Source organism: Leuciscus leuciscus (genome assembly GCF_965113295.1).
Source record: "Leuciscus leuciscus genome assembly, chromosome: 14".
Lineage (NCBI taxonomy): Eukaryota > Metazoa > Chordata > Actinopteri > Cypriniformes > Leuciscidae > Leuciscus > Leuciscus leuciscus.
The window spans coordinates 11,591,830-11,613,859 of NC_138738.1; the positions used below are offsets into that span (position 1 = coordinate 11,591,830).

Here is a 22,030-nt window from a genome sequence, read left to right on the forward strand (position 1 = left end):
CATGTTCCTATAAAGTGAACCCAACTTTTAAAGCCAATTTAGTCTCAATCATTGTTACATGTTACTTACTAGAAACTTGTCTAAAAAGATTTTAATCAATGTAGGTGTTTTTTAAACATTCCATATGGATGTCAATCAATCACAGTAATAGAAATTCTAAAAGAGAGAAATATCAAAACATCAAAATAAATATACAGGGAAAAATATACAAACATTTCACACATTATATTAATCTCAAACTGAATCCATTTTGATAAAAAGGTGCGAAGAAAACCAGAGGGACATAATTCTGAGAACCACTCTGTGAAAGCATCCTATAATACTATACTTATACACAGTGCAAAGATTCTTGTGATCATGTCAGTGCTTAAAATATTAATATACCACCTCGTACAGCAATGAGGGCCAAAATATCACAATTCAAGTCCTTTGATTGTACAGATCCAAGTATGACTTCATGAACATGTTAGAGTCCATACTAAGACAATATAACATGCTTTTAAGGCTGCGACACCGCATATATATGCTTGACTGGTGCTTCCATTATGTCAGTCAGACCTCAGGCCCCGCCTCTCATGCCGGCTGCTGTGGGTTGATATTGAGGTGGGCGGGGTTTCCCAGCAGACCAATCCGTTGCTTGTGTTTCCTCTGCTCGGTCATCTGAAGATTGACACACAAGGATGAGTTAAAACAAAAATATTAAGTTAGATATACACACCTCACACCACAAGTTGACAGCTTCTGTAATTTAGGTGTAGTACAGGCTTTTTGTTTTATAAAAAAAAACGTTCTAAGAATTTATAGTGTGTACTCGCACACCTTTATTAAACAAGTCGCACACTCACCTGCTCTTTGAGCTCTGTGAGCTGATTGGTCAGGTTGGAGACCAACCTCATTGTGGACTCTAGTTTCTCCTGCAGACTGCGTAGTTCATTCTGTTCACCCTCTCCATCACTGCTGACCAGAGACATGGCCCTCATTCGAGGAAACCAGTCCAAATTGTGTTCCTGAATGGGGGTTAAAGAGATCATGCACCGATAAACATTAAACGATTTATGGTTTTATTTAGCTGCCTTGGCGGTTTAATTTCTCTCTCTCTCTCTCTAGTTAATATATTCTTAAAAGTAACTATAATTATACATAATTACTACAATTATACACACATTCGAATGTAAAATTATATTTATATTTGAAATATATATAACTTTTTTTGATGGTCCTATACACTTGCTTCATCTTCCTTCCCCCATTTCTGTAATGTGAAAATAAATATTATCTTCATTATATTAATGCAGTATTTTTGTAGTAATTTTAAGTTGTTATTCATGATGATTCTCATCAATGTAAAAAGCATAATAAAAATCAGACTGCTCAGATATAATGATTTTGTAATTCTAATCTGCGTAAAAATAAATTCATACAACAAACACCAGTACTACCATGATGATATATAAATCTACTACTACTACTAATAATAATATACACTTTTCACATTACAGTAGGTTATGCACATAACTATTCGGGTATGTGCTTCAATGTCATGGTTCTAAATATATATACACATTTATATATATTTCAATAAAAAAAAAATTGTATATTGTTTTTTTGGTGATTTTCCTTTTATTGTGACAGGACAGTAGAGAGATGACAGGAAACGAGGTGGGAGAGAGACGGGGGATGGGATCGGGAAAGGTCCACGAGCTGGGACTCGAACTCGGGCCGCCCGAGCGCAAAGGCGCTACATGTCGGCGCACTGACCACGAGGCCATTGGTGCCGACATATATTTCAATCATGACCATTTATTGATAAGAATGGAAAATACATAGTCTTGGCAGACTAGATCTGCTACACTGCTGCTGAATGAGTGAAGGCTACAGCTGAAACATGCACGTAAATATTGTGAATAGAATGCAAGCTGCTGCAATGAGAGTAGGGAGAACTGCCTAGCAGATCTAGGCGGGTGGTGCTGGGGAAGGTGGAGGGCTAGGAAAATTCCCATGGAGTTGGTTTGGGATGGAAATAAATAGGTTATGTAGACAAAACAAACAGTTCCATTAGCCAAAGCGGTAAGCTTTAAGAGAACCAATCAGCTGCTCGGAAGAGTTTCATGACTGAACTATGTACATATATTTTTTTCTTTGGGTCTTGATTTTGAGGTGAAATATGACGTGTATGTGTTCTTGACAATCATATGCTGTTTTTTTTTTATACCATCTGCAAACTGGAGAAAAAAACACTACTGACCTGCTAAGGGCAATGAACTTCAGCTTGATTAGTATCAGATCGCACACAAAAATATCTAAATGTTTTCTCGTAAAAGCCTCATGATAATTTGGATGCTCATGGATGCTCTCACCTTGATCATCTGAGCAACGTAGCTCTCAGGGCCTGTGTATTCAGTGGAGTCCTTGACCCGCACCAGCACAATGAAGAACAGGTAATGCCACAGGTTGTGCTCTTCCTTTATGTGCTCCTCAAACGTCACCGTTTTATTATCAAACTTATCTCTCTCCAGACCTGTGGGTGGACAAGAAAATGACCCAGAAATAAATTCCCAATCACATGTAAAGGCACATATACTGTATGTTTAAGTACAACTGATTGTTGTACAACTAATCTCACCGCAGATGAAACATGTGGTCTTGAGGATCTCTTCTTTTCTCTGCTTCTCACTTCTCAGGTCAGCAAACGTGTCAATGATGACACCAAAGATGAGATTCAACACAATGATGATCACCAGGAAGAAGAACAGAAGATCATACACGACACGTGCAGCGAACAGATGCTCCTGGAAGCACACACACAGGTTTCGATTGAAGTTGTTATTAGGAAAAATGAACTATAACTGTAAATATTTTTTTGTGCGTACCTCTTTGGATGGCTTGCGCAGAACATCTCCAACTCCACCACCACTCCTGAGACCGTGACTCAGTACAGTGATCATACACATCCACAGAGAATCACACGCTCGCTCTACATCATCTATAAACACACAAAACACACAATGTAAAGGCACTATTTCCACTCACTACCAGCGTATGACTGATGCATAAAATATTGGCTAAAAGCGATAAGTTAACATTTAAATGATTGGATGACATGATTAAAATAACTGGATTAGAGCTAGCAATTTTAATACATTAATAATATTTTTTAGGATTTAAACATTTTAACCAATTGACAGCCCTAGTATGGATGAATTTCACTGCTCACCCTCCTCCACTTCCGCAGGCAGACAGGACCCATTTTTTACATTGCAGACTCCCTCAGACACGAAACCAGCAGCCAAATTTACTCCCTCCTCTGGCACACACACATTCAAATACAACAGAAAAGATTTACAAAGCCACCAGTATGAACTGTGTGTGTGTGTGTGTGTGTGTGTGTGTGTGTGTGTGTGTGTGTGTGTGTGTGTGTGTGTGTGTGTGTGTGTGTGTGTGTGTGTGTGTGTGTGTGTGTGTGTGTGTGTGTGTGTGTGTGTGTGTGTGTGTGTGTTACCCAGTGTGCTGTTGGGGATGCGGTTCACCTCCAGGATGAAGTCATCCTTAAAGAACATGTATCCAACAATAGAGAAGAGGTAGACCAGGATCAGACCCAGAACAGCTGTCAGGACAATAGAGCGGCCGTTTCGGGTCACACTCTTGATTACGTTCAAAAGAGTCTCTTCCCTGTTCACCAAGTCAAACAACTACACACACACACACACACACACACACACACACACACAGAAGTACAATTAATTAACATTACTTATATATAATAATTATATTGTTAAAAACACATAACAAAATATATATGATTAAAAAAATACAATATTATTATGTATTTATTAATTCGTTCCCTTATTTTATTAAACAATGTAATAAGATTTTCAGACAGACCAGTAGACTGTAAAAGAAGACGTGTCCAAAAAGGCCCAGAGTGCAGATGAGAAGGTACAACAGATGAAACAGGAACTCTTTATCCATCACCATCACCCAGTAACCACGGGTAAACGTCCCACGGTTTCCCACAAAGCTCAGCATGAACACTATCTTATTGCAAACCTGTGCATACACCAAATGAGGTCAGAGTCAATAAAGACTGACTGTAAGACTGTAATTAGAATTTTTAAAGAATCTGTGTGTACAGTGTGTTAATGTATATTGTATGCACTCAAAATAAAGCCTTCCCATGTGTGTTTGTGATCGTACATTAAAAGCTCCCAGGAGTGTCAGCATATGCTGCAGGCCCACTGAGAACCCCAGCTGCAGAACAGTGGAGATGACCAGGACTCGCACTGCGTTCGGCCTCGGTGACATCAACACAAAACTCAATGAGCCCAACAAACACACCCACAGCAACAGAGAAAGAGAAGGATCCAGTGAACCTGAAACACGCACACACCACGTGTAAGGTGTAAATGTTCAAACACAGGTCAGGGATATTGTGGAAAGAAAGGCTGAGTCGTGAAGAGGACACTATGAAGAGAGCTTACTTTCATTCATTCCATCCAGAGGGTAGAAGAACGCCACCAACAGATTAATGAGAACAGCCAGGTTAAAAGACACATTACTCCAGAAAGACATGTTCCGGCTACACCAGTACAAAACTGGCTGTGCTAAAAACAAAATGAAAGGGATGAAATTCAGAAATTACGATATAAAAAACTCCTAATGTACAATTAAACAACAATTTGCTCAGAATGGCTTAGTGTACAGCATAACTTTAACTTTTTTCATAAATGACAATTAATAAAGATAATGTAAAACATTGAAAAATCAAAAGACAATGCAAACAACTAAAATAAATTAAAACACTAATATTACAACTTTTTCCCATTGCTCATGTTAGTTCGTGTTAAATCTGCAGTCCGTAGTTTTTCTTATTTGTCGCCATCTCTGTTCGAAATCTGCAATTGCAGTTATTCGCGGAATTATCAACTATACGTGGGTTGTGCCTCGGCACGGCACAGCACGGATGACTCCAATGTTTTGAGGAGAATGTGCGGGTGTCAGTCACCGCGCCGGTGTTAATACTGTCATTTGTAATCACAGATTCTACTTTTTGGAAGTATGACCAACATAATCATTTTCACCGGAAAATGTCATCCGAACAAGTAAGTAACATCCACTTTTGTTCTGACCAACTAAGGGGAAAAAAAGCATCGCTTATCATATCACGTCAAACCGTGCAAATTATACTTTCTTCTCAAATTGTTCATGTTAACAACATCAGCATTGCGTGACTACATTTAATGCCCTTCCGATATTTATCCTTGTTTTCGCATGGGCCCGGTTGTAGTCTCTTTTTTTTCTGTTGCCAGTCCGTTTTTTCTGTAGCAAGTCTTTTCTCCAGAAAGCAAGTGAATCTCCAGTCGTCACTGGTGATTGTCGTTTGAACCTTTCTGGATCCGCCATCAAATTGATAAGTTAATTACTAGTGCTGTAAGAAAAGGCTATAAATCTCCACCTCCAACATCCTCACACGCAACATAGCCTACTAGCCGGGACATCATCTTTATGTGTACAGATGTGACGTAATGACGCAAAGACATGCTCGAATTTCCCGCGGAAATCCACCAGTACCACTGGAATTAAAAATATTATTACAAGCTTACCGTTTTGAATCGAGCTAAGGCAAGCAGATCGTTTTGAACACTGGCTGGTTATGTACTTGCTCAATTTATTTTGGATAATTTTTAACCCAAAAAAAGATACGGACTGCAGCTTTAAGTAATGAAACCTTACTGTAAAGTGCTACCAATTTTGCAACTAATAAGAATGGTTAAAGTGAATGTATATCTAACACTTATATAAAACAGAAGAGGGCTGAATTAAACCATTTTCAAACACCAGAGAATGACCATGCAAACAAACTAACACATTTATTACCTCTTAGTTTTTTCTGCCACCTCATTTCATTGAAGAGGTCGTCTGCGTGCAGGAAGAAGTCATTTATTTTACTGCCCTGTTCGTCTCTCTCTGTACCATAGTACACACGCAGCTTGGATTCATTTGTCAGAAAAGAACAGATATTCGGTACGGGAAACACAATCTGTTCCATAGTGCGATCCTGGCGGACTATCTGTGTATATAAAAACATAAAAGAGCACATGCAAAGATGAGAATTTAAAAACAATAAACAACATGCATATCAAGATTTTATGTTAGAAGCATTTGAGTGTTTTACCTCTATCTGTGAGGTGTGTTTCGTGTAATACTCCAGGGCCTGGTCCTCCCCACCTGGTTTAAGTAGTATTTGCAACTCCTTATTGTGACGTGATAGCTGAAATGGCAGGTTAATCAGATCACACTACTGATCTAATGAAGTGCTCTTAGATAAAGAGATATGCCATTTAGAATAATGGTCAGGGCCGTACCCACCATTGAGGCTTTTCGAGGTGTATATTATAAAGGTTGTGAAATAATAGCTTGACAAATTATTCATGCTTCTGCCCATTGACAAGGTTTTAAACATATTGTTATCCAGTTTTTTTGGTCTTCAAATGTCTTAAAATGCACACATGTAGATCAGGAAAATCACAATTTTCTAATAAAAATTTTCTTATGAAAGGCCCAAACACTTTCCAACTGGCTTTGGTATAGTAAATACTGTACCATATAAAAATATGCTTGTCAGTTAGTAACTTTATTGTGGATTAAAAAGAATCAAAGGAATGGTAATCTAACTCTCGCTGATAGAAGTGACATGCGTAATTCAAAGTATTAAAGTAAGATACGAAAGTCTTCACTTGCATCTTTTGCCAAAGTAGAAAATGTACCATATATTGCAAAATACAGTTTCACATTTAGAAATATTTATGGCTGGCAAATGTTCTCCTTATACCCTACACTTGCAGATGTGGAAAAAGTTATTTTTGTTCATATGTACAGGAGTGTGTGTTAGTGATGTTACATATGACACTGAAGCTTCGATGCGCGTATCACACAAGCGAAACAATTTCTAGTGAAGCCCCGTATCGGGGTGTGTATTGGTTTACTAGAGTCACGTGAACGATGACAAACGAAGCCTCACTTTCTCTCCAGTCACGTGCGCGTTTCGCTTTGGGTGTCAGAAGGCTCGAACTCCAGATCGTATTTAACGAGTCATTGTTGCCTCAGTCTGGTTGATGGGTTTGTGAGGAGAGTGCTGTTTTTTGGCTACTTAGGCTATTATTTTTTGTTGTTGTGTCTTTTTGTTTTTGTAAAATCTTTGCACTTTTTGGTGATTTTAGGTAATTTGGTGTTGGTATTGGGGTTTAGGGTGGGATTAGGGGAGAGGGGTGTTGGTGTTTGGTGAAGGGTTTGTATTTAGAGCAATGGCAACATCCAAAAATATAAAAATAATTAAAAACTTTATCAACTTTCTGTCATTCCTACAGTTGATTAAGCACTAACAAGTGTCATAATCACATTTAATAACAGATGATCCTATCAGACAATGTCCTTATTCATTGTGTGTGTGTGTGTGTGTGTGTGTGGAGAGAGAGAGAGAGAGAGAGAGAGAGAGAGAGAGAGAGAGAAATATATCGAGAGAGAGCCTACATTAGATCTTATTGAATCATATAAGCTCATTTTATATTTTAATTGTCACACTTTAATGGGTAAAATAATTTATTTAATGAACAAATCAAACACAAACATGTAAGGTTTTTATTTGTACACATAACATTGAAACTATGGAGTGTGTTGTGGTTGCTTCATCTGCCAGAGCTTCTAACACAGGCTTCTGGCTGCTTTATTTTAAATAAGCACCAGATGGCGCTGCTCTCGGCGCTGTTCTCGACACTCTCGAAGCTTTGAATCTTTTCCCGGAACAGTCAGGGGAAAGCCTCAGTGATTCATGAGGCTTCATTTCCCCATCCCTAGTGTGTGTGTGTGTGTGTGTGTGTGTACCTGATGTGCAAGGATATAGATGTTGTGTCCAACATTGCGTGGTGAAGCCGCATGGTCCTCTCCGTTCTCCTGTTCCTCATCCTCAAACTCTGTCTCCCCCTGCTGGTAGGCCATTTTCATCACCTCCACCTTGAACATGAACACACACAGCTGGAGTTGTGCAAGTGTTGTATCCAAATATTGTTCATGTTTATGGTTTAATATCTGTCTTTATAGAATGACTCCAAGATATAGTAAAAGCAATGAGTGAAGCAGGATATTCTGGCATAATAACTAACATACTCACTAGTTCTTTTGGTCTCATGTTGTACAGAATTCTTTCTGCGTTCTCACTGTCGTGACGGCTCTCCATGATGGCCAGCAGTAGCTTAGATGCATTATTCTAAGAAAAAAGACAATTGTGTAAATTTATTGGTAATAAAAAGATAAAACCCTAAAACATTCAGTTATTTAAGTTAATTATTTATAATTATTTTTATATTTTACCACTTTAAAATAAAAAGCAATTATGAATAATAACAGCAGAAGTACCAAAAATATATTGGGGGGGCCTTCAAATATTGTCTTCATTATATAGTAAAAAAGGGTTGAGAAGAACTGCTTTATAGGACTTGAAGCCTGACCAATTTGTATTGCATTGTTAATAATTTGATGTAATTTTTTTTGCTTAGTCCACCCCTGCCCATGCCTAGAACCGGCCATGTTTAAGATTAAAGTGACGTACCTTTAATTCTAGAACCAGATCCATTCTCTTTCTGCCTAGTGGATTAATATCATTCAGAATCAATGCAATGATGATGTCGATGCCATTAGACTCATGGGTGGCGATGCAATTCTGCAAAAAATACATATGGCAGAAAACATTCAATATGGGTTTATGAGTGATGGAAAGATAATATTTTATGATTGTTTTAATGTTTGTGTACATGCCTGGTTATCATGGCAGGGCCCTTGACAGTATTCAGTGAGGCTCTCTACAGTCTGATTAATGAGTGCCACATTTTGCTGGTTGATATAGAGTCCTAACAGCCCCAGGCCTCCTGTTGTGCTGCCACAGATACAGTCCAGGAACTGCAGGGTCTCACACACCAGGTTATAATTGTTCTTATTGTTCTGACAGCGCAGGAAATTCTGCAGAAAAAAAAAGAGAAAGTTTTAAACATATATGATATATAGAACCGGACCAAACCAATATATCAAGAAAAAGCACACAGTCCATAAACAAGACTCTGACCAAACACAATACTGATACTGTCAAAGTTTGAACCCAAAAACAGTGTGCCGAGTTCCTTCAGGCCCAGGTCAGGTTGGTAGTGGACCTCTAATCAGGTCAGAACAATAAAAAGAGATGTAAATGTGACAAACACACACACACCTGCAGGTCTCGATTGTGATTCTCACACAGCAGCTGTAGGAAGCGTAGGATTGGTTGCATGATGAGAATGACAGGACTCATCTCGCCCTGCTCCGTTCCTTTATCTCCGCTCCCTTTGTCTCCATCAGCAACGCCATAAACCTCCTCAGGATCAGCATCTCGTCGATACGAACTGAAGGCCTTCTTAGTCACAGCAGATGCCTCCAACAACTGCTCACGAGCATCATCAGTCACCACAACGCCTGAATCTTTTCCTGGAGAGAAAAAAAAGAGGCTTTGAATCTCATCATCATGACAGAACTTCTCATAAAGTGCTGTATCAGATTTAATAGCAACATACTTCAACATGTATTTGGACATTTAAACAATGAACGTCATAATCAAAACATCAAACTAAGTGGCAATTATTTTAAAGAAAGATAGCATATAAACTTGGATAACAAAGTATTGACAGCCCAGACCTCTCGGGCGTTGTGGGGTTTCTTTGTCTGGAGTGTTGTCATCACGCCGCTTGTTGCCCAGGTCACTGGTGTTGACTGTAACCGTGGCTTTTATCTCAAGCTGAGCTGCTTTCATTCTGTCATAAAACACCCTGAAAAACTTTTCGGAATTTTTGTCGTCTGTTAAACGTTTGAAGAAGGAATGCTGCAACGAGATAAAATACAAACATAAATCCATCATTATATTATATGTTATGTTCTATGGAAAACTTCAAATGTAATTCAGAAGTTTAGGGTCTGCCATATTTTTTTATGTTTTTGAAAGAAGTCTCTTATGCTCACCAAGCCTGCATTTATTTGATCAGAAATTCAGTAAAAACAGAAATATTGTGAAATATTATTAAGATTTAAAATAATTGTTTTCTATTTTATATATTTGTATTCAGGTGATAGCAGAGCTGTCACATGATCCTTTAGAAATCATTCTAATATGCTGATTTGGTGCTCAAGAAACATTTCTTATTATTATCAATGTTGAAAACAGTTAACCCATGATAATTTTTGTAGGGTTCTTTGATGAATAGAAAGTTCAAAAGAACAGCTTTTATTTTAAATAGAAATCTTCTGTCATTTATCAATTTAATGCATCCTTGCTGAATAAAAACATTAAAAAAGAAAGTCCTACTAACCTTTTAAACTATATAGTTTAGACATATAAAATAACATAATGCCATAACATTCGATTACATCACTTCATCGTTTCACTGACAGGCCTATCTGACCTGTATGATGGTGTTCCCACCCTCCAACAGTGCGATGGCCAATAGGATGCTTTCGTGGAAAACACGGTCACTGGTAGCATTCATGATCAGATCAATGACAAGGTCAGATGCCCCTTCACGGTCCAGATGGCACTGCACTTCCATCAATGACATCTCAGCCCTGCTCAAACCCCCTGAAGTCATACAAACACACAAAAACATATGTTCAATTATATCACAAACGTTCCCAGAAGGTACAATGAAAAATGAACTCACCTGACTGGCTCTTGATTGGTCCTACTGGTGTCAGGGCAGAGTTACTGAAGGAAGTGAGACTCTCTCTCCGCCCGCCACTCCTGAAGCCATAGTAACGATTGACGAGCAGCTGCCGAAGGGCCTCCCCCTGTGATGAGAGTGAGAGTGTGTGTTTCAGTGTGCATCTTATTTTTGGGAATTTTTTCTTTGCCATTGTTGTTTTAGCTTGCTCCCTACATGGCTGTAAAACACTATTTTTTGGAACAATTTGTATTATAAGAGCTATTTTACAAATAAACAGGATTAATATCAAAGGAATAGTTGGGTTGAACCGGGGCAGCTGAGAGGTACAGGTGTGTGGTTAAAGAGCAGGGTTAGGTGATGTTAGTGACCTACCCTCCTCCGATCCTCCAGCTGTTTGGGTGGCAGACTGACATCCACCACCTGAGTGAGTGAGCAGAGTGGACAACAGAACACTAACACAGAGTTAGTAGAGTATCATCATGCAGCAATCTCAAGATCTATCCTAGCAGCATGCTTGTGTGTTATAATAATGACCAAAATTATATGGTCAGCTCATAGTAACCTAGTTTGTTATGATATGCAAGTGATTTAAGAGTTACATTAGGAAAAAGTACAAGATGAGAATGTTACGGTCAGAATAAAATGTCTGTTACATAACACTTAATATCCAAACTGTCCAAATATTTAGTTATTACCCATATAGTTGGTAAATATTAAGGTAAGCTCACAAAGAGGTTTTTATTGTAAATCTTTAAGAACAATTACTAATTTTACTACATCATACTATTAGCAGCACTTTTAAAGCACCACAAAATGGTTTGAAGAACATTTTCTTCGTATTTCTTATTGAAAAAGGAAGTTAGAGTGGGGGGCGTGCGCATTAAAAGGCTTGCCCTTCTTATAAATACTCTTTTCTTTCTTACTTTTTATTTGGTAACAAATGGTTTTAGGGGACACATTGAACCACAACAGATTAATATCCATACCACATCTAACAAATAATGTGTATACTCTAAAGGACGGAAAAAGAAAGAAGATACACAGATGATAAATGAACAAGGGGAAGATGGGATGAATGACAAAAAGGGGACAACCTCAGTGACATCCATCTCATCATCAAATCCCAGTAGCTGAAAAAGAGGAGTGAAGTACGGGGTTAATGAAAGGGTGGACATTCTTCAAATTAAGCCAGTAACTATTAGTGGCATGAGTGGTAACAGAAAGACATAACAGAGGAGATGTGACCATTAACTCTAACTTAAAGCTGCAGTCCGTAACTTTTGGCACTCTAGCGGTTAATAAACAGAACTGCATGAGTCCCGCGGAAGTACTGGGCTACTCGACAGTGGCACAATCTGTACCAGTCTAAAATAATCTGAATATAAACACTTATTACAGGTGTACCGTAGTGATTCAGGATTAGACAAACACGGTTTGAAAAATGGATTTGTGATCTACTTGCTTTTATGAACACAAAAAAAGTTATAGACTGCAGCTTTAAGTAAACATGCTCTAGCAGGACTTGCATTTGTGATTAAGATCACACATGCAGACACTACAAATGAAAACGGCACGTGTAGAGGACAATTCCATCAACCTCTCACAACACTTAAGATGTTTTGCTATCACATCTGTATTATACCTTAAGATAAAAACTTTTTTTTAACACATCTCTTAGTCCTTTTATTACTGTTTGCTGAGTTAAATACCTTCTCTCCATATCCTCTGTCTTTGGTCATCATCTCTCTGAGTGTCTGCAAGACTTTGATACAAAGCCTCTCCTCATTTTCCTCTAGAAGTTGCTTGGTATGTTTTATCAATCTGTACAAAAAGCAGATAAAAGTGTGCCAATGTAATTAAAACATATAAGCAATGATGAAAATAGAATAAAATAGTAATATATTTTACAATTAATCAGCATGATAACCTATAAAAAATAATATAGTATTTTATTATGTTATATAAAGTATTACATTGAAGATATTGCAACAAGAGCTTATCATACTTGCAAATGAAGCCTCCACTCTCACACTTGCGGTGGGCTTCAGTGTGCTCTGGGAACAGCAGTTCTGGACGATGGAGAACATCCACCAATACAGACAACTCAGCCTGAACCAGAGGCCTCAACCGCTCCTCCAAGGCAGACACTATATCCTGAGGACATACACACGCATACACACAAAAGCACACATTCACCACACACACTAACAAAGTAAGGCACTGAGGCAAACAATTGAATACAGGTTTAATAGTAATTAAATGAGAGACATGGGTGATCATTGACAAGACAAACAGACATTATAGCTCTGTTCTGAAACCTAATGAGCTGCGTCACTGTCTACCTAGTAACTCCACACAATAACTCCACACAAATAGCACTTCTCACTACTGATTTCAATAGAAAGGATTATATTCACAATATTCTAATAAGCATAAAATACATAGCAAACATATATGAAAACAGATGCAATTTCACTCATTCACCTGGAGTCTTTCAATGATGTTGCGGTAGTCTCGGGAGGTGGTCAGAACGGAATCTCTTCGCGTAGCATTACGGACGGACAACCTCCAGCTGAGGGCTGTTTTCTGCACTATGTTGTTGGACTTCATGAACAGATTATTCACCTGACAGTCCAGATCCACAGGAATGGCTATGGCTCTGCCTTTGGCTGCACAATACAAAATGGTAAAAGACACGCACATTCAGAGTCATGCATTACACAAAATGTTTGGTGCCACCAGTTCGGCACCATACAACTTTCTAGAACAGTGGTTCTTAACCAGAGGCCTGGGGCCCACTAGGGGCCTCAGCAAACTTCCAAGATGACTAAAAAGGTATTCAGATTAATAAAATATAATTAATATTTTAAAATAATCAAACTATAATCTAAATTAAAATCCTAAAAAAACTAAATCAAGATGTAAACTGAAACGTATTTCTAATATAGAAAAAGAAAAAAATATTATGAATGTAAAAACGTAAAATATTTTAATTGAAAACATATAGTTCTTGAAACTTCTGAACTCCCAAAACAAATTGTGAAAATGTATTTAATATATCAATACTCCCAGTTTTTTTTATATATATAAAGTTTGAAACCAAGCAGCTCTGTCATAATTACAATAGAAATAGGAAACAGCCAATATAGGGGAGCCTTTGAATATTGTGTTGGACAACAGGGGACCTTTGAGTCAAAAATGTTGCAATCCACTGTTCTAGAAATGTTTTTGGCACTAATTTAAGATTATAATCGTATGATACAACACAATAATACAATTCAAGGTAATATTAATAAGAAAGTTACAAACAGCTGGTGGAATTGGTGCTCTTACCCACGTCACTCAGCACTTTGATGCAGGCTTCCACGTTCCCCTTCTGACCTGGGAGCAGCCAGTTGCAGTGATACACTCGGAAAACTCCCTGCAGCATCTGCACAAACACTGGCTGCCGGGTCTAAGCCACAAACAGAGATGAATGTCACTCTTACAGATGGTCTAAATGATGCTGAGTTGTACTGGGCTGCTGGAAGACACTGTGTGTTACCTGCAAACTTGTGCTCTGGTCTGAGAACGGTGAGCTGAAAAAGGTGGTGACGATACTCATGATGGTGTCAGTAACGTAGCGCTCTAGAACTGTGTCAGCGTGCTTGCGGTCACTCGTGTTATTGCACACCTATAAGAAGTCATGTTGAATGTGTGAGTATCAAGACCACATTATGAGTATATCTTTGAGTGTCTAGTCTTACTCTGCAGATGTCCACCAGGAAATCATCAAAAAGTTTCCACATGTGATTGCTGGTGTAGATCTCCTTCATCTCAACCTCTGTATCCACATAGCAGTGATTCAGGAAGTTCACATAGGCCATCTTCACCTACATTTAAAGTAATATATTCACATCTTATGAAGTCACACAGATCTACAAATGACTTCTGTTACAATACAATAAAAGAAAAAAAACTTTTACAACCTAAATCTAAAATTATTCAACAAAGACAAACACTTCAAGCCTTTTCCCCAGCCACACACACCTCAGGGATGCAGTCCTCATGTGTGACCACACGTACAATATCATCAAGGGGGAGCAGGGAGTTGCATTTGATCTCAGTGTAAACGTTCTTCCCTTCAGTGCACACAGCCAGCAACTCCACTAAGTGAATATGATACCTGCAAGAGTCAGTGAAAACAAATCTAATACCGCTGATGGCAAATATTTAGCAGGAAAAAGCTTACAAACTTTGTATGACTTTGTATATATATACGTATATATATATATATATATATATACTGTATATATTGTGTAAAAAAATACTAGTTAAAGTGCAAATTATTATATCATATTATATTATCATACTAACATATGCATTTTTGTAAAGCATGTTCGTTTTTTATGTAATGTTTACATTTATAAGTATTAATAGAGTGGAGACAGGGACATTAAGCAAAGGCGCCTCCTTACCTGAGTGCACTGCTCTCATCAAGTCGTTCCCTCTCAAGACGCATCATTTGGACCAATGATTGAAAAGATGCTCGGTCATTATAAAACACCAGCACATCCTCACCTGCAGTCACCAACTACACAAATACACACACATTTTTATTTCACTAAGAACAGTCTTCACTAGTTTGAAAAGCAGCAATGTGGGGCTTGTAGTTAAAAACACTAATCTCAAAAAAATGTTGCTTGGCCCACAGACCTCAGCCATGACAATGTCTTGGCATTTCTTGATGAACTTGTTCTCAGCCTTGACGATGGTTTGCAGGAACTTGAGGTAGTGAACACTGCGGCCGTGCGTTTCGATGCAGTGCACAAAGTGCTGCACCACCCGCTCATTAATCTCACTACACAACTGGAAATTATTCATGAAGATATGCTGCATGGTCACTGCCTCCAGTATCTAGAAACAGAAGGGAAAAAAAGACAAACAGAGGGACAGAGAACTGAGTGAAGAACAGCTGAAATGCACAGATGAAAATGTGTTTATTTGTGATTGCTCTCACCCCAGGGTTGAGGAACAGATTAATGTGTTTGTGTAGAAGTGTCTGGTTCTGTTGATTTCCAGCACAGAAGTTCTGAAGGAACTGATGGGCTAAAGTCATAATCTCCTGCATCTGAATATCCTCTCCCTAAAATTTCAACAAACACACATATAACCATTTAAATCTACTTCAGGTGCTCAATGATGAATGCTAACCCTTTCAGTTGCACAAAGGCTGACCCGCACCTTCTCGTAAGGGATCTGCAACAGTTCCAGGACCACACTGTGTGCTCCCATGTTCCTGAGGAGACGCTGCTGCTGTTTCTTATTCTTCTTGCCAGAGATGCCCTCCAAGACACACAATTTGCTCAGCCTCAGCAGGATCTATACACACAAACATAACAATACTTACAAACATAAAACTTACTTCACACTTCACAGAACATCCTGTTTTCTTGTCAAAATCTACGAACTCTATAAACGAAAAACACACTGCACCTCTTTCACGACTCTGTAGTTTGAGCTGCTTGTACTCTCCACTTTGGGTTTGTCTGATCTACTTGAGTTGATGACAACCTATTGGAGGAGAAAAACTTTAATTCATCATATAAATCACTAGGCTTTGAAAAAGATCAATTATGTTGCTTCTTCGTTTTTTATGGACAGATAATAATGGGAGCACGTCGTGACCTTGTGGTGAGCTTCAGTGTTGACCTCTCCAGGGTCCAGTCCAGAGTCTGACCCCTGTCTCTTATACACCCACAGCTCTGATTTCTCTACTATAGACCTCAGCTGGTCCAGATCTGACTTGATCTGTTTATAATTTTCCACATCCTGGCTGGTCACCAGAAGTTGAACCTGGACAGGTACAACAGAAAATGTTCATTTATTACAATGGTATTATTCATCCGAAATACTGGGTGCTTTCTTCAACTTTGGGGAATTTATTTTTCTATAAAAAATTCAATAAAACAATTTAAGTTAATAAAATAAAATAAATAAGTTATTATTTTAACAAATATGAATTATCAAAGAGTGAAATAACCACTAACAATTTTAACATTTATTAAACTGAACAAAAATAGAATATTTATCTAATAAATGTATGTCTTTTGTTATTAATGGTGAGGAAGACAAAAAAAACGATATGAATAACATAAAAAGATGGCCTCTTTATTTAAAAATTTGTGCTGTCAAATCGATTAATCGTGATTAATCGCATCTAACTTAAAAGTTTTTGTTTACATAATATACAGTATGTGTGTGTATTTATATTATTATATATTAGTATATATATAGATATGTATAATATAATATAATAATATATATTCACAAAAACATATTACAGTATGTAAACAAAAACGTTTATGTTAGATGTGATTAATCGATTTGACAGCACTATTAAAAATGCATAATTTTCTATAAGGATATATGAATGAATGAATGAATGAATGAATGAATGAATACCTGCTTAAAGGCCTGTAAAACCTCCTGGCGTTGGCTAAAGTGTCGGAAGAGGAGGTGAAGGGCTCGTGACACCAGTGGAGGATAGTCATGCATGGTCAGGTGCAGTAGGACCCTCAGAAACGTCCGGCCACCATGATCATCAAGATCCAGTGGGGTGTTCTCTTCACTTCAAACACACACAGATTCACACACATACATAACACAAACATGAGACAAACTATCAATGAGCACAGCCTTCTTACCTTCCTCCAAAAATACCCTCCGCCTGCTCTTCAATGTGCTCAAAGTCCAGCGCGCCTAACAAAGACAGAAGTTATTCACACACCACTTTATCCATACCAGCTGATACTGACACAAACACACACATGCTCATCTCACCTTGAACACTGCCAGTAGAGTCCTGGCTTACAGACGGCTCTGTTTGAGAGTTGCTCTCATCAAACTCTGTCTTAAAGATACAGAGCAGGCAGGAGATCCTGTAGTCCAACCGCACATTCAGAATGAACTACACAGAAGATGAGAGAGTGAAAACAGCGATATGTACTTGTACAAAACTAATTTTGCATTTCCTAGACATTTAAGATATTAACTTCTCAAATATTAAATCATATGGAACATCACAATCCAGTTGTTGGCTAGGGTGTGTTTTAACACCTGCAGGATCTCAATGATCTTGAGTTTGGTGTCCATCACAAGGATGTCCTGTTTCTGAGGTTCACTTTGGGCTTTAACTTCATCTCTATCAGGAGGGTTGTGGGAGGTGGCTGGCAGAAATCCCCCACCCCTCAACACCACCTGTGTCATCAGCTCTCCAACCCCATGGATGGACCGCATCACATTACTTCCTACCGGCACAAACAGGACACTTTCACACAAGAGCTTTTGTTGCTGACATTAGTTCATTTTAGTAGGACTTTAGTTTGTGTGCTTGGAGTGGACATATAATCTACACAATAAAAACAAGTAACCTGCAACTGTTACTTCAAAGCTATTTCTCACTGATATAACTTTTAATTTAGTTTTGTTGGTGTGACTGAAATCTGAATGTATTTATGTTGATTCAGTGATAAATATTAATTATTACATTATTATTATTATAAATACATATTTTAAATCATATTTTAATATTACTATTAAATAATATTAAATTACTAAAATATTAGAAATTGCGTTCCCTCACAAAACCTTTGCGTTCCCTCGCAAAACCTTTGCGTTCCCTCGCAAAACCTTTGCGTTCCCTCGCAAAACCTTTGCGTTCCCTCGTAAAACTTTTGCATTCGTTTGCAAAACTTTTGTGTTCTTTGCAAGTGAACGCAAAGTTTCTCGGGGAACGCAAAACATTTGTGAGAATATTTTTCCAAATTATTTTTCCTCCCATCTCATTTTGTTCTTCACTATGTCCCTTTAGGGGCTCCGTTTGTTTCTGACCTTTGCCGGGTTCTCCATCCAGTTTGATGGGGAAGGGGTTGCTGATGTGGACACAGTCCAGGATTGCCAACAGGATTTTGGTCAACCTCAGCAGATCACTGAAGTTATAGAAACCGAAATAGATCAGGTTTCTCGCCAGGTTCACCACCTATAGAAAGTGGAAAAGCATTTCAGAAAAGTGTCCTTGTTTTAAAAACTAAAGTTTTATTTACTAAACTAATATTTTATATATAATATACTTTTTATAATTTTTTATTATATAGCATAAAATGCTGATTTCTGCAGCTGGAAACAATGTTAACTGTGCCAGGAAAATGTTGCATTTTACTGAGCAAGCTATAAGTCAAGTCAAGTAAGTCAAGTCACCTTTATTTATATAGGGCTTTTTACAATACAGATTGTTTCAAAGCAGCTTTACAATGATAACAGGAAAATAATGCAATAAAGTTTGTTTTTAGATGAAAATAGCATCACAGTCCAGCTTAAGTAAGTTCAGTGATGGTTCATTTTTGTTGTAAATTTTATTTTATTTTTTATTTAGTTCCTTTATATATATATAAATATAGCCGCTCTGAAGAAAACCGTGATGTCATTGTCCAGCTCAGTTCCATTCTCACATAATGGTGTCAATGCAGGCAGATCAATAATATTGTTGAATATTAAATTAAATTAAATTACAATTATAAGAAGCCTAATACGATGGCAATGGCTTAATTCAAATACTCACAGTACCGCGTTATTTGTTGTCTGTTTAAACTAGATTGCGAGTGCATAGTGAATAAAATACATTGGGTAAATTTACCCCTAAATATATATATATCTTTTAAAAGACACACCTCAAAAGTGAGCTTGTTTTTCTCTTTGTCTGAGAATGGGAAACTCTGGCAAACAACATCCCGCAGGTAATTCTCCACAAACTCCATTGTCAGACAGAAGCGCTCCTTCACCTCATCACGTGATGTCCCATCATTATCATAACTGGTCAGAAACAGGAAAACATCTGTCTAATAAACAAACTACTCAATAAAAGGGCTTCACCGTTTACCGTTTCTAAAGTGAATCACTTACTCATCAATGGCAATTTGTGAAGGGATTTCAGACCACAGCCGAGCATATTTGACAGGGGTGACCTGCTCCTGAGGGTCACGGTCTACATGCATGTGCAGCATCATGCGGCAGAATGAGGCTCTGAGGTCAAAGGGCAAGTCTTCGTCTGACATGCAGCGTAAGATCAGATCCACGTCCAGTTGTGCTGATATCTTATTAATGGCTAGGTACTGCCGATCCAGACACATCCGTGCAAACAAATTCAGCTGATACCTGACGGAGAGACGTTATCATTTTATTTCTGTGTATCTTTCCTTTCATCAAATGTTCATGTAAATGTAGGCGTGTGTGCATGCCTGTAATAATTGATAACTTCATGGTCCTCTGTATGTCCCTCTTTGGCATCCTGTGCAAGCTCTCTGATGCTCTTACTCTTCACCTCTCCTCTACTGTCCTTCCAGAACAACCATACCTCTTCTTCATCCTCTTCTTCCTCTTCTGCGCTCTCACCAAGCACTGTTCCTGCCACCTCAAACCGTGATAACACAAGCCTGGCACACAAACACACATTCATTCAATACCACACCCACAGACCTCTATTCTTGTGGACCACACAAGCTAACTATTTTTAATTTCTCATGAACTTTCACTTTCTGGTTTGATTCAGTGTAGATGAGATGATTTGCCCTCAATAATGGCACTACATGTTCAAAATTGCGCTTGCTGATTATATGTTTTAGCTGTTCTGCAACACTATCATTCAAAGGTTGGAGCCAGTAAGATTTCTTATGCTGACCAAGGCACCATTTATTTAATCAAAAACACAGTAAAAACAGTAATATTGTGAAACATTATTTTTCCTGTGATGGCAAGGCTAATTTTTCAGCAGCCATTAGCATCTAGTCTTCAGTCACATGATCCTTCAGAAATCATTATAATATGCTGAATTGGTGCTAAAATAATATTTGTTGCTAAAAAAAACAATGTTGAAAACAGCTGTGCTGCTTAATATGGAAACCGTGATGCATTTTTTCAGGATTCTTTGATGAATAGAAAATTTAAAAGAACAGCGTTTATTTGAAATAGAATGTTTTTGTAACAATCCATCAATTAAATGCATTCTAGCTGAATAAAAGTCTTAATTTCTGATTTCAAAACAATCTTACTGACTCCAAACTTAGTAGTGTATATTGTTCTAAACATGCACATAGGATAATAGTCAGTGTAGGTGTTGTACTTTGTTTCGATGAGGATGTCTGCATTGGCTGGGTCCAGCACAGCATTACAGATGAGTTCTTGAGTGACAGGGATGGATTTATTCATCGACACACATAGATCTGATAAGTAGTCCAGAAATCTAGAGAAACAGGGACACAACTCAATCATTCAGGATAAGACACAAAACTATTACAAATATAGTTCAAATCATTATCTGAAGACACAACTTAATACACTTCTACTGTACTTCTAAACTCTTACTTTAAAACATCTATTTCACTTTCGCTTAAACCGCCAACATCTCTGTACTGGATTGTACTTAAGATGAATCACTTAAATCATAACATTTCTCATTTGTTTGTTGCTTTAGATCAGGGGTGGTTGGTCCTAGAGGGCCACTGTCCAGCAGAGTTTAGTTCCAAGTTCCAACCCTAATCAAACACACCTGAACAAGCTAATCAATGTATTCAGGATCACTAAGGCTAAAATCAGGTGAGTTTCTTTCAGGGTTGGAGCTAAACTCTGCAGGACAGCGGCCCTCCTGGACCAACGTTCCCCACCCCTGCTTTAGATGAAAGGGTATGCTAAATGAATACATGTAAATGACCAAGAACATTTATGCAGATCTATTTTCGCACACCTGGGCTCTCTGTTCTTGCGGACCAGGCTGACGAAGGTGTCTATCTCAGCTGCAGTGATGTGTTTCTCCAGAAGCTTCCTGTTGTTGTGCAGCAGGGCTGTGATAGTGTCTTCAGCAAGCACATCATATCCTATCTGCTTCTGCATGAAGCGGAACTGCTTTGCTATGTACTCCTAAACACAAATAATGAGAGAAAGAGGACATTTTTGCCTTTAGTACAATATATAGTACAAGGGGTTGTAAGTGAATTTTGTAATTGCAGTAGTGTAATTTTGTTGCATTTATTTTGTTTCACAGTAAAACGTTTAACCTGATTTTTGCGATAGTCCTGCTGTGAGTGACGTAGGACCCTGTAGCAGAGCCGACAGATGTGACGAAAAGGTGCGTGCCGTTGGTCTGCAAGCTCTTCAAGTCGCAGCATAGGGCCATCCCCACTGTCAGTGAATGGGGCCTGCAGCAGCTTGAATATCTGGCCAATCACACAACAAGACGGATTGAAAGGTCATTGAAAAGAAATGTT

The 22,030-nt window shown here is 38.1% G+C and overlaps 1 protein-coding gene across 4 annotated transcripts in view; it reads right to left on the reverse strand.

The window, feature by feature from the left end:
• Positions 1-76: 76 nt before the first annotated feature.
• The window catches only part of itpr1a (inositol 1,4,5-trisphosphate receptor, type 1a), a 33,661-nt gene continuing 11,707 nt past the window's right edge, over positions 77-22,030 (reverse strand). For 2 of the 4 annotated variants that reach the window (XM_082137105.1, XM_082137104.1), the window contains 46 exons: positions 21,821-21,979; positions 21,511-21,683; positions 20,890-21,009; positions 20,009-20,203; positions 19,674-19,925; positions 19,442-19,583; positions 18,606-18,753; positions 17,832-18,022; positions 17,556-17,682; positions 17,420-17,474; positions 17,178-17,343; positions 16,401-16,568; positions 16,209-16,286; positions 15,957-16,094; positions 15,733-15,858; positions 15,429-15,629; positions 15,191-15,306; positions 14,763-14,898; positions 14,480-14,605; positions 14,278-14,406; positions 14,067-14,187; positions 13,218-13,402; positions 12,739-12,887; positions 12,443-12,554; positions 11,828-11,863; positions 11,106-11,153; positions 10,731-10,857; positions 10,476-10,648; positions 9,715-9,898; positions 9,254-9,507; positions 8,809-9,009; positions 8,603-8,713; positions 8,165-8,260; positions 7,879-8,007; positions 6,173-6,268; positions 5,875-6,067; positions 4,479-4,601; positions 4,195-4,370; positions 3,883-4,047; positions 3,500-3,689; positions 3,215-3,304; positions 2,871-2,983; positions 2,624-2,789; positions 2,358-2,518; positions 846-1,007; positions 77-660 (listed from right to left, as the gene is read on the reverse strand). In XM_082137105.1, the coding sequence (XP_081993231.1) occupies positions 574-660; positions 846-1,007; positions 2,358-2,518; positions 2,624-2,789; positions 2,871-2,983; positions 3,215-3,304; positions 3,500-3,689; positions 3,883-4,047; positions 4,195-4,370; positions 4,479-4,601; positions 5,875-6,067; positions 6,173-6,268; positions 7,879-8,007; positions 8,165-8,260; positions 8,603-8,713; positions 8,809-9,009; positions 9,254-9,507; positions 9,715-9,898; positions 10,476-10,648; positions 10,731-10,857; positions 11,106-11,153; positions 11,828-11,863; positions 12,443-12,554; positions 12,739-12,887; positions 13,218-13,402; positions 14,067-14,187; positions 14,278-14,406; positions 14,480-14,605; positions 14,763-14,898; positions 15,191-15,306; positions 15,429-15,629; positions 15,733-15,858; positions 15,957-16,094; positions 16,209-16,286; positions 16,401-16,568; positions 17,178-17,343; positions 17,420-17,474; positions 17,556-17,682; positions 17,832-18,022; positions 18,606-18,753; positions 19,442-19,583; positions 19,674-19,925; positions 20,009-20,203; positions 20,890-21,009; positions 21,511-21,683; positions 21,821-21,979 (6,594 nt within the window). In that variant the 3' untranslated portion in view covers positions 77-573. The remainder of the gene's footprint in view (positions 661-845; positions 1,008-2,357; positions 2,519-2,623; positions 2,790-2,870; positions 2,984-3,214; positions 3,305-3,499; positions 3,690-3,882; positions 4,048-4,194; positions 4,371-4,478; positions 4,602-5,874; positions 6,068-6,172; positions 6,269-7,878; positions 8,008-8,164; positions 8,261-8,602; positions 8,714-8,808; positions 9,010-9,253; positions 9,508-9,714; positions 9,899-10,475; positions 10,649-10,730; positions 10,858-11,105; positions 11,154-11,827; positions 11,864-12,442; positions 12,555-12,738; positions 12,888-13,217; positions 13,403-14,066; positions 14,188-14,277; positions 14,407-14,479; positions 14,606-14,762; positions 14,899-15,190; positions 15,307-15,428; positions 15,630-15,732; positions 15,859-15,956; positions 16,095-16,208; positions 16,287-16,400; positions 16,569-17,177; positions 17,344-17,419; positions 17,475-17,555; positions 17,683-17,831; positions 18,023-18,605; positions 18,754-19,441; positions 19,584-19,673; positions 19,926-20,008; positions 20,204-20,889; positions 21,010-21,510; positions 21,684-21,820; positions 21,980-22,030) is intronic. The other 2 variants (XM_082137107.1, XM_082137106.1) reach the window with 1 other exon arrangement.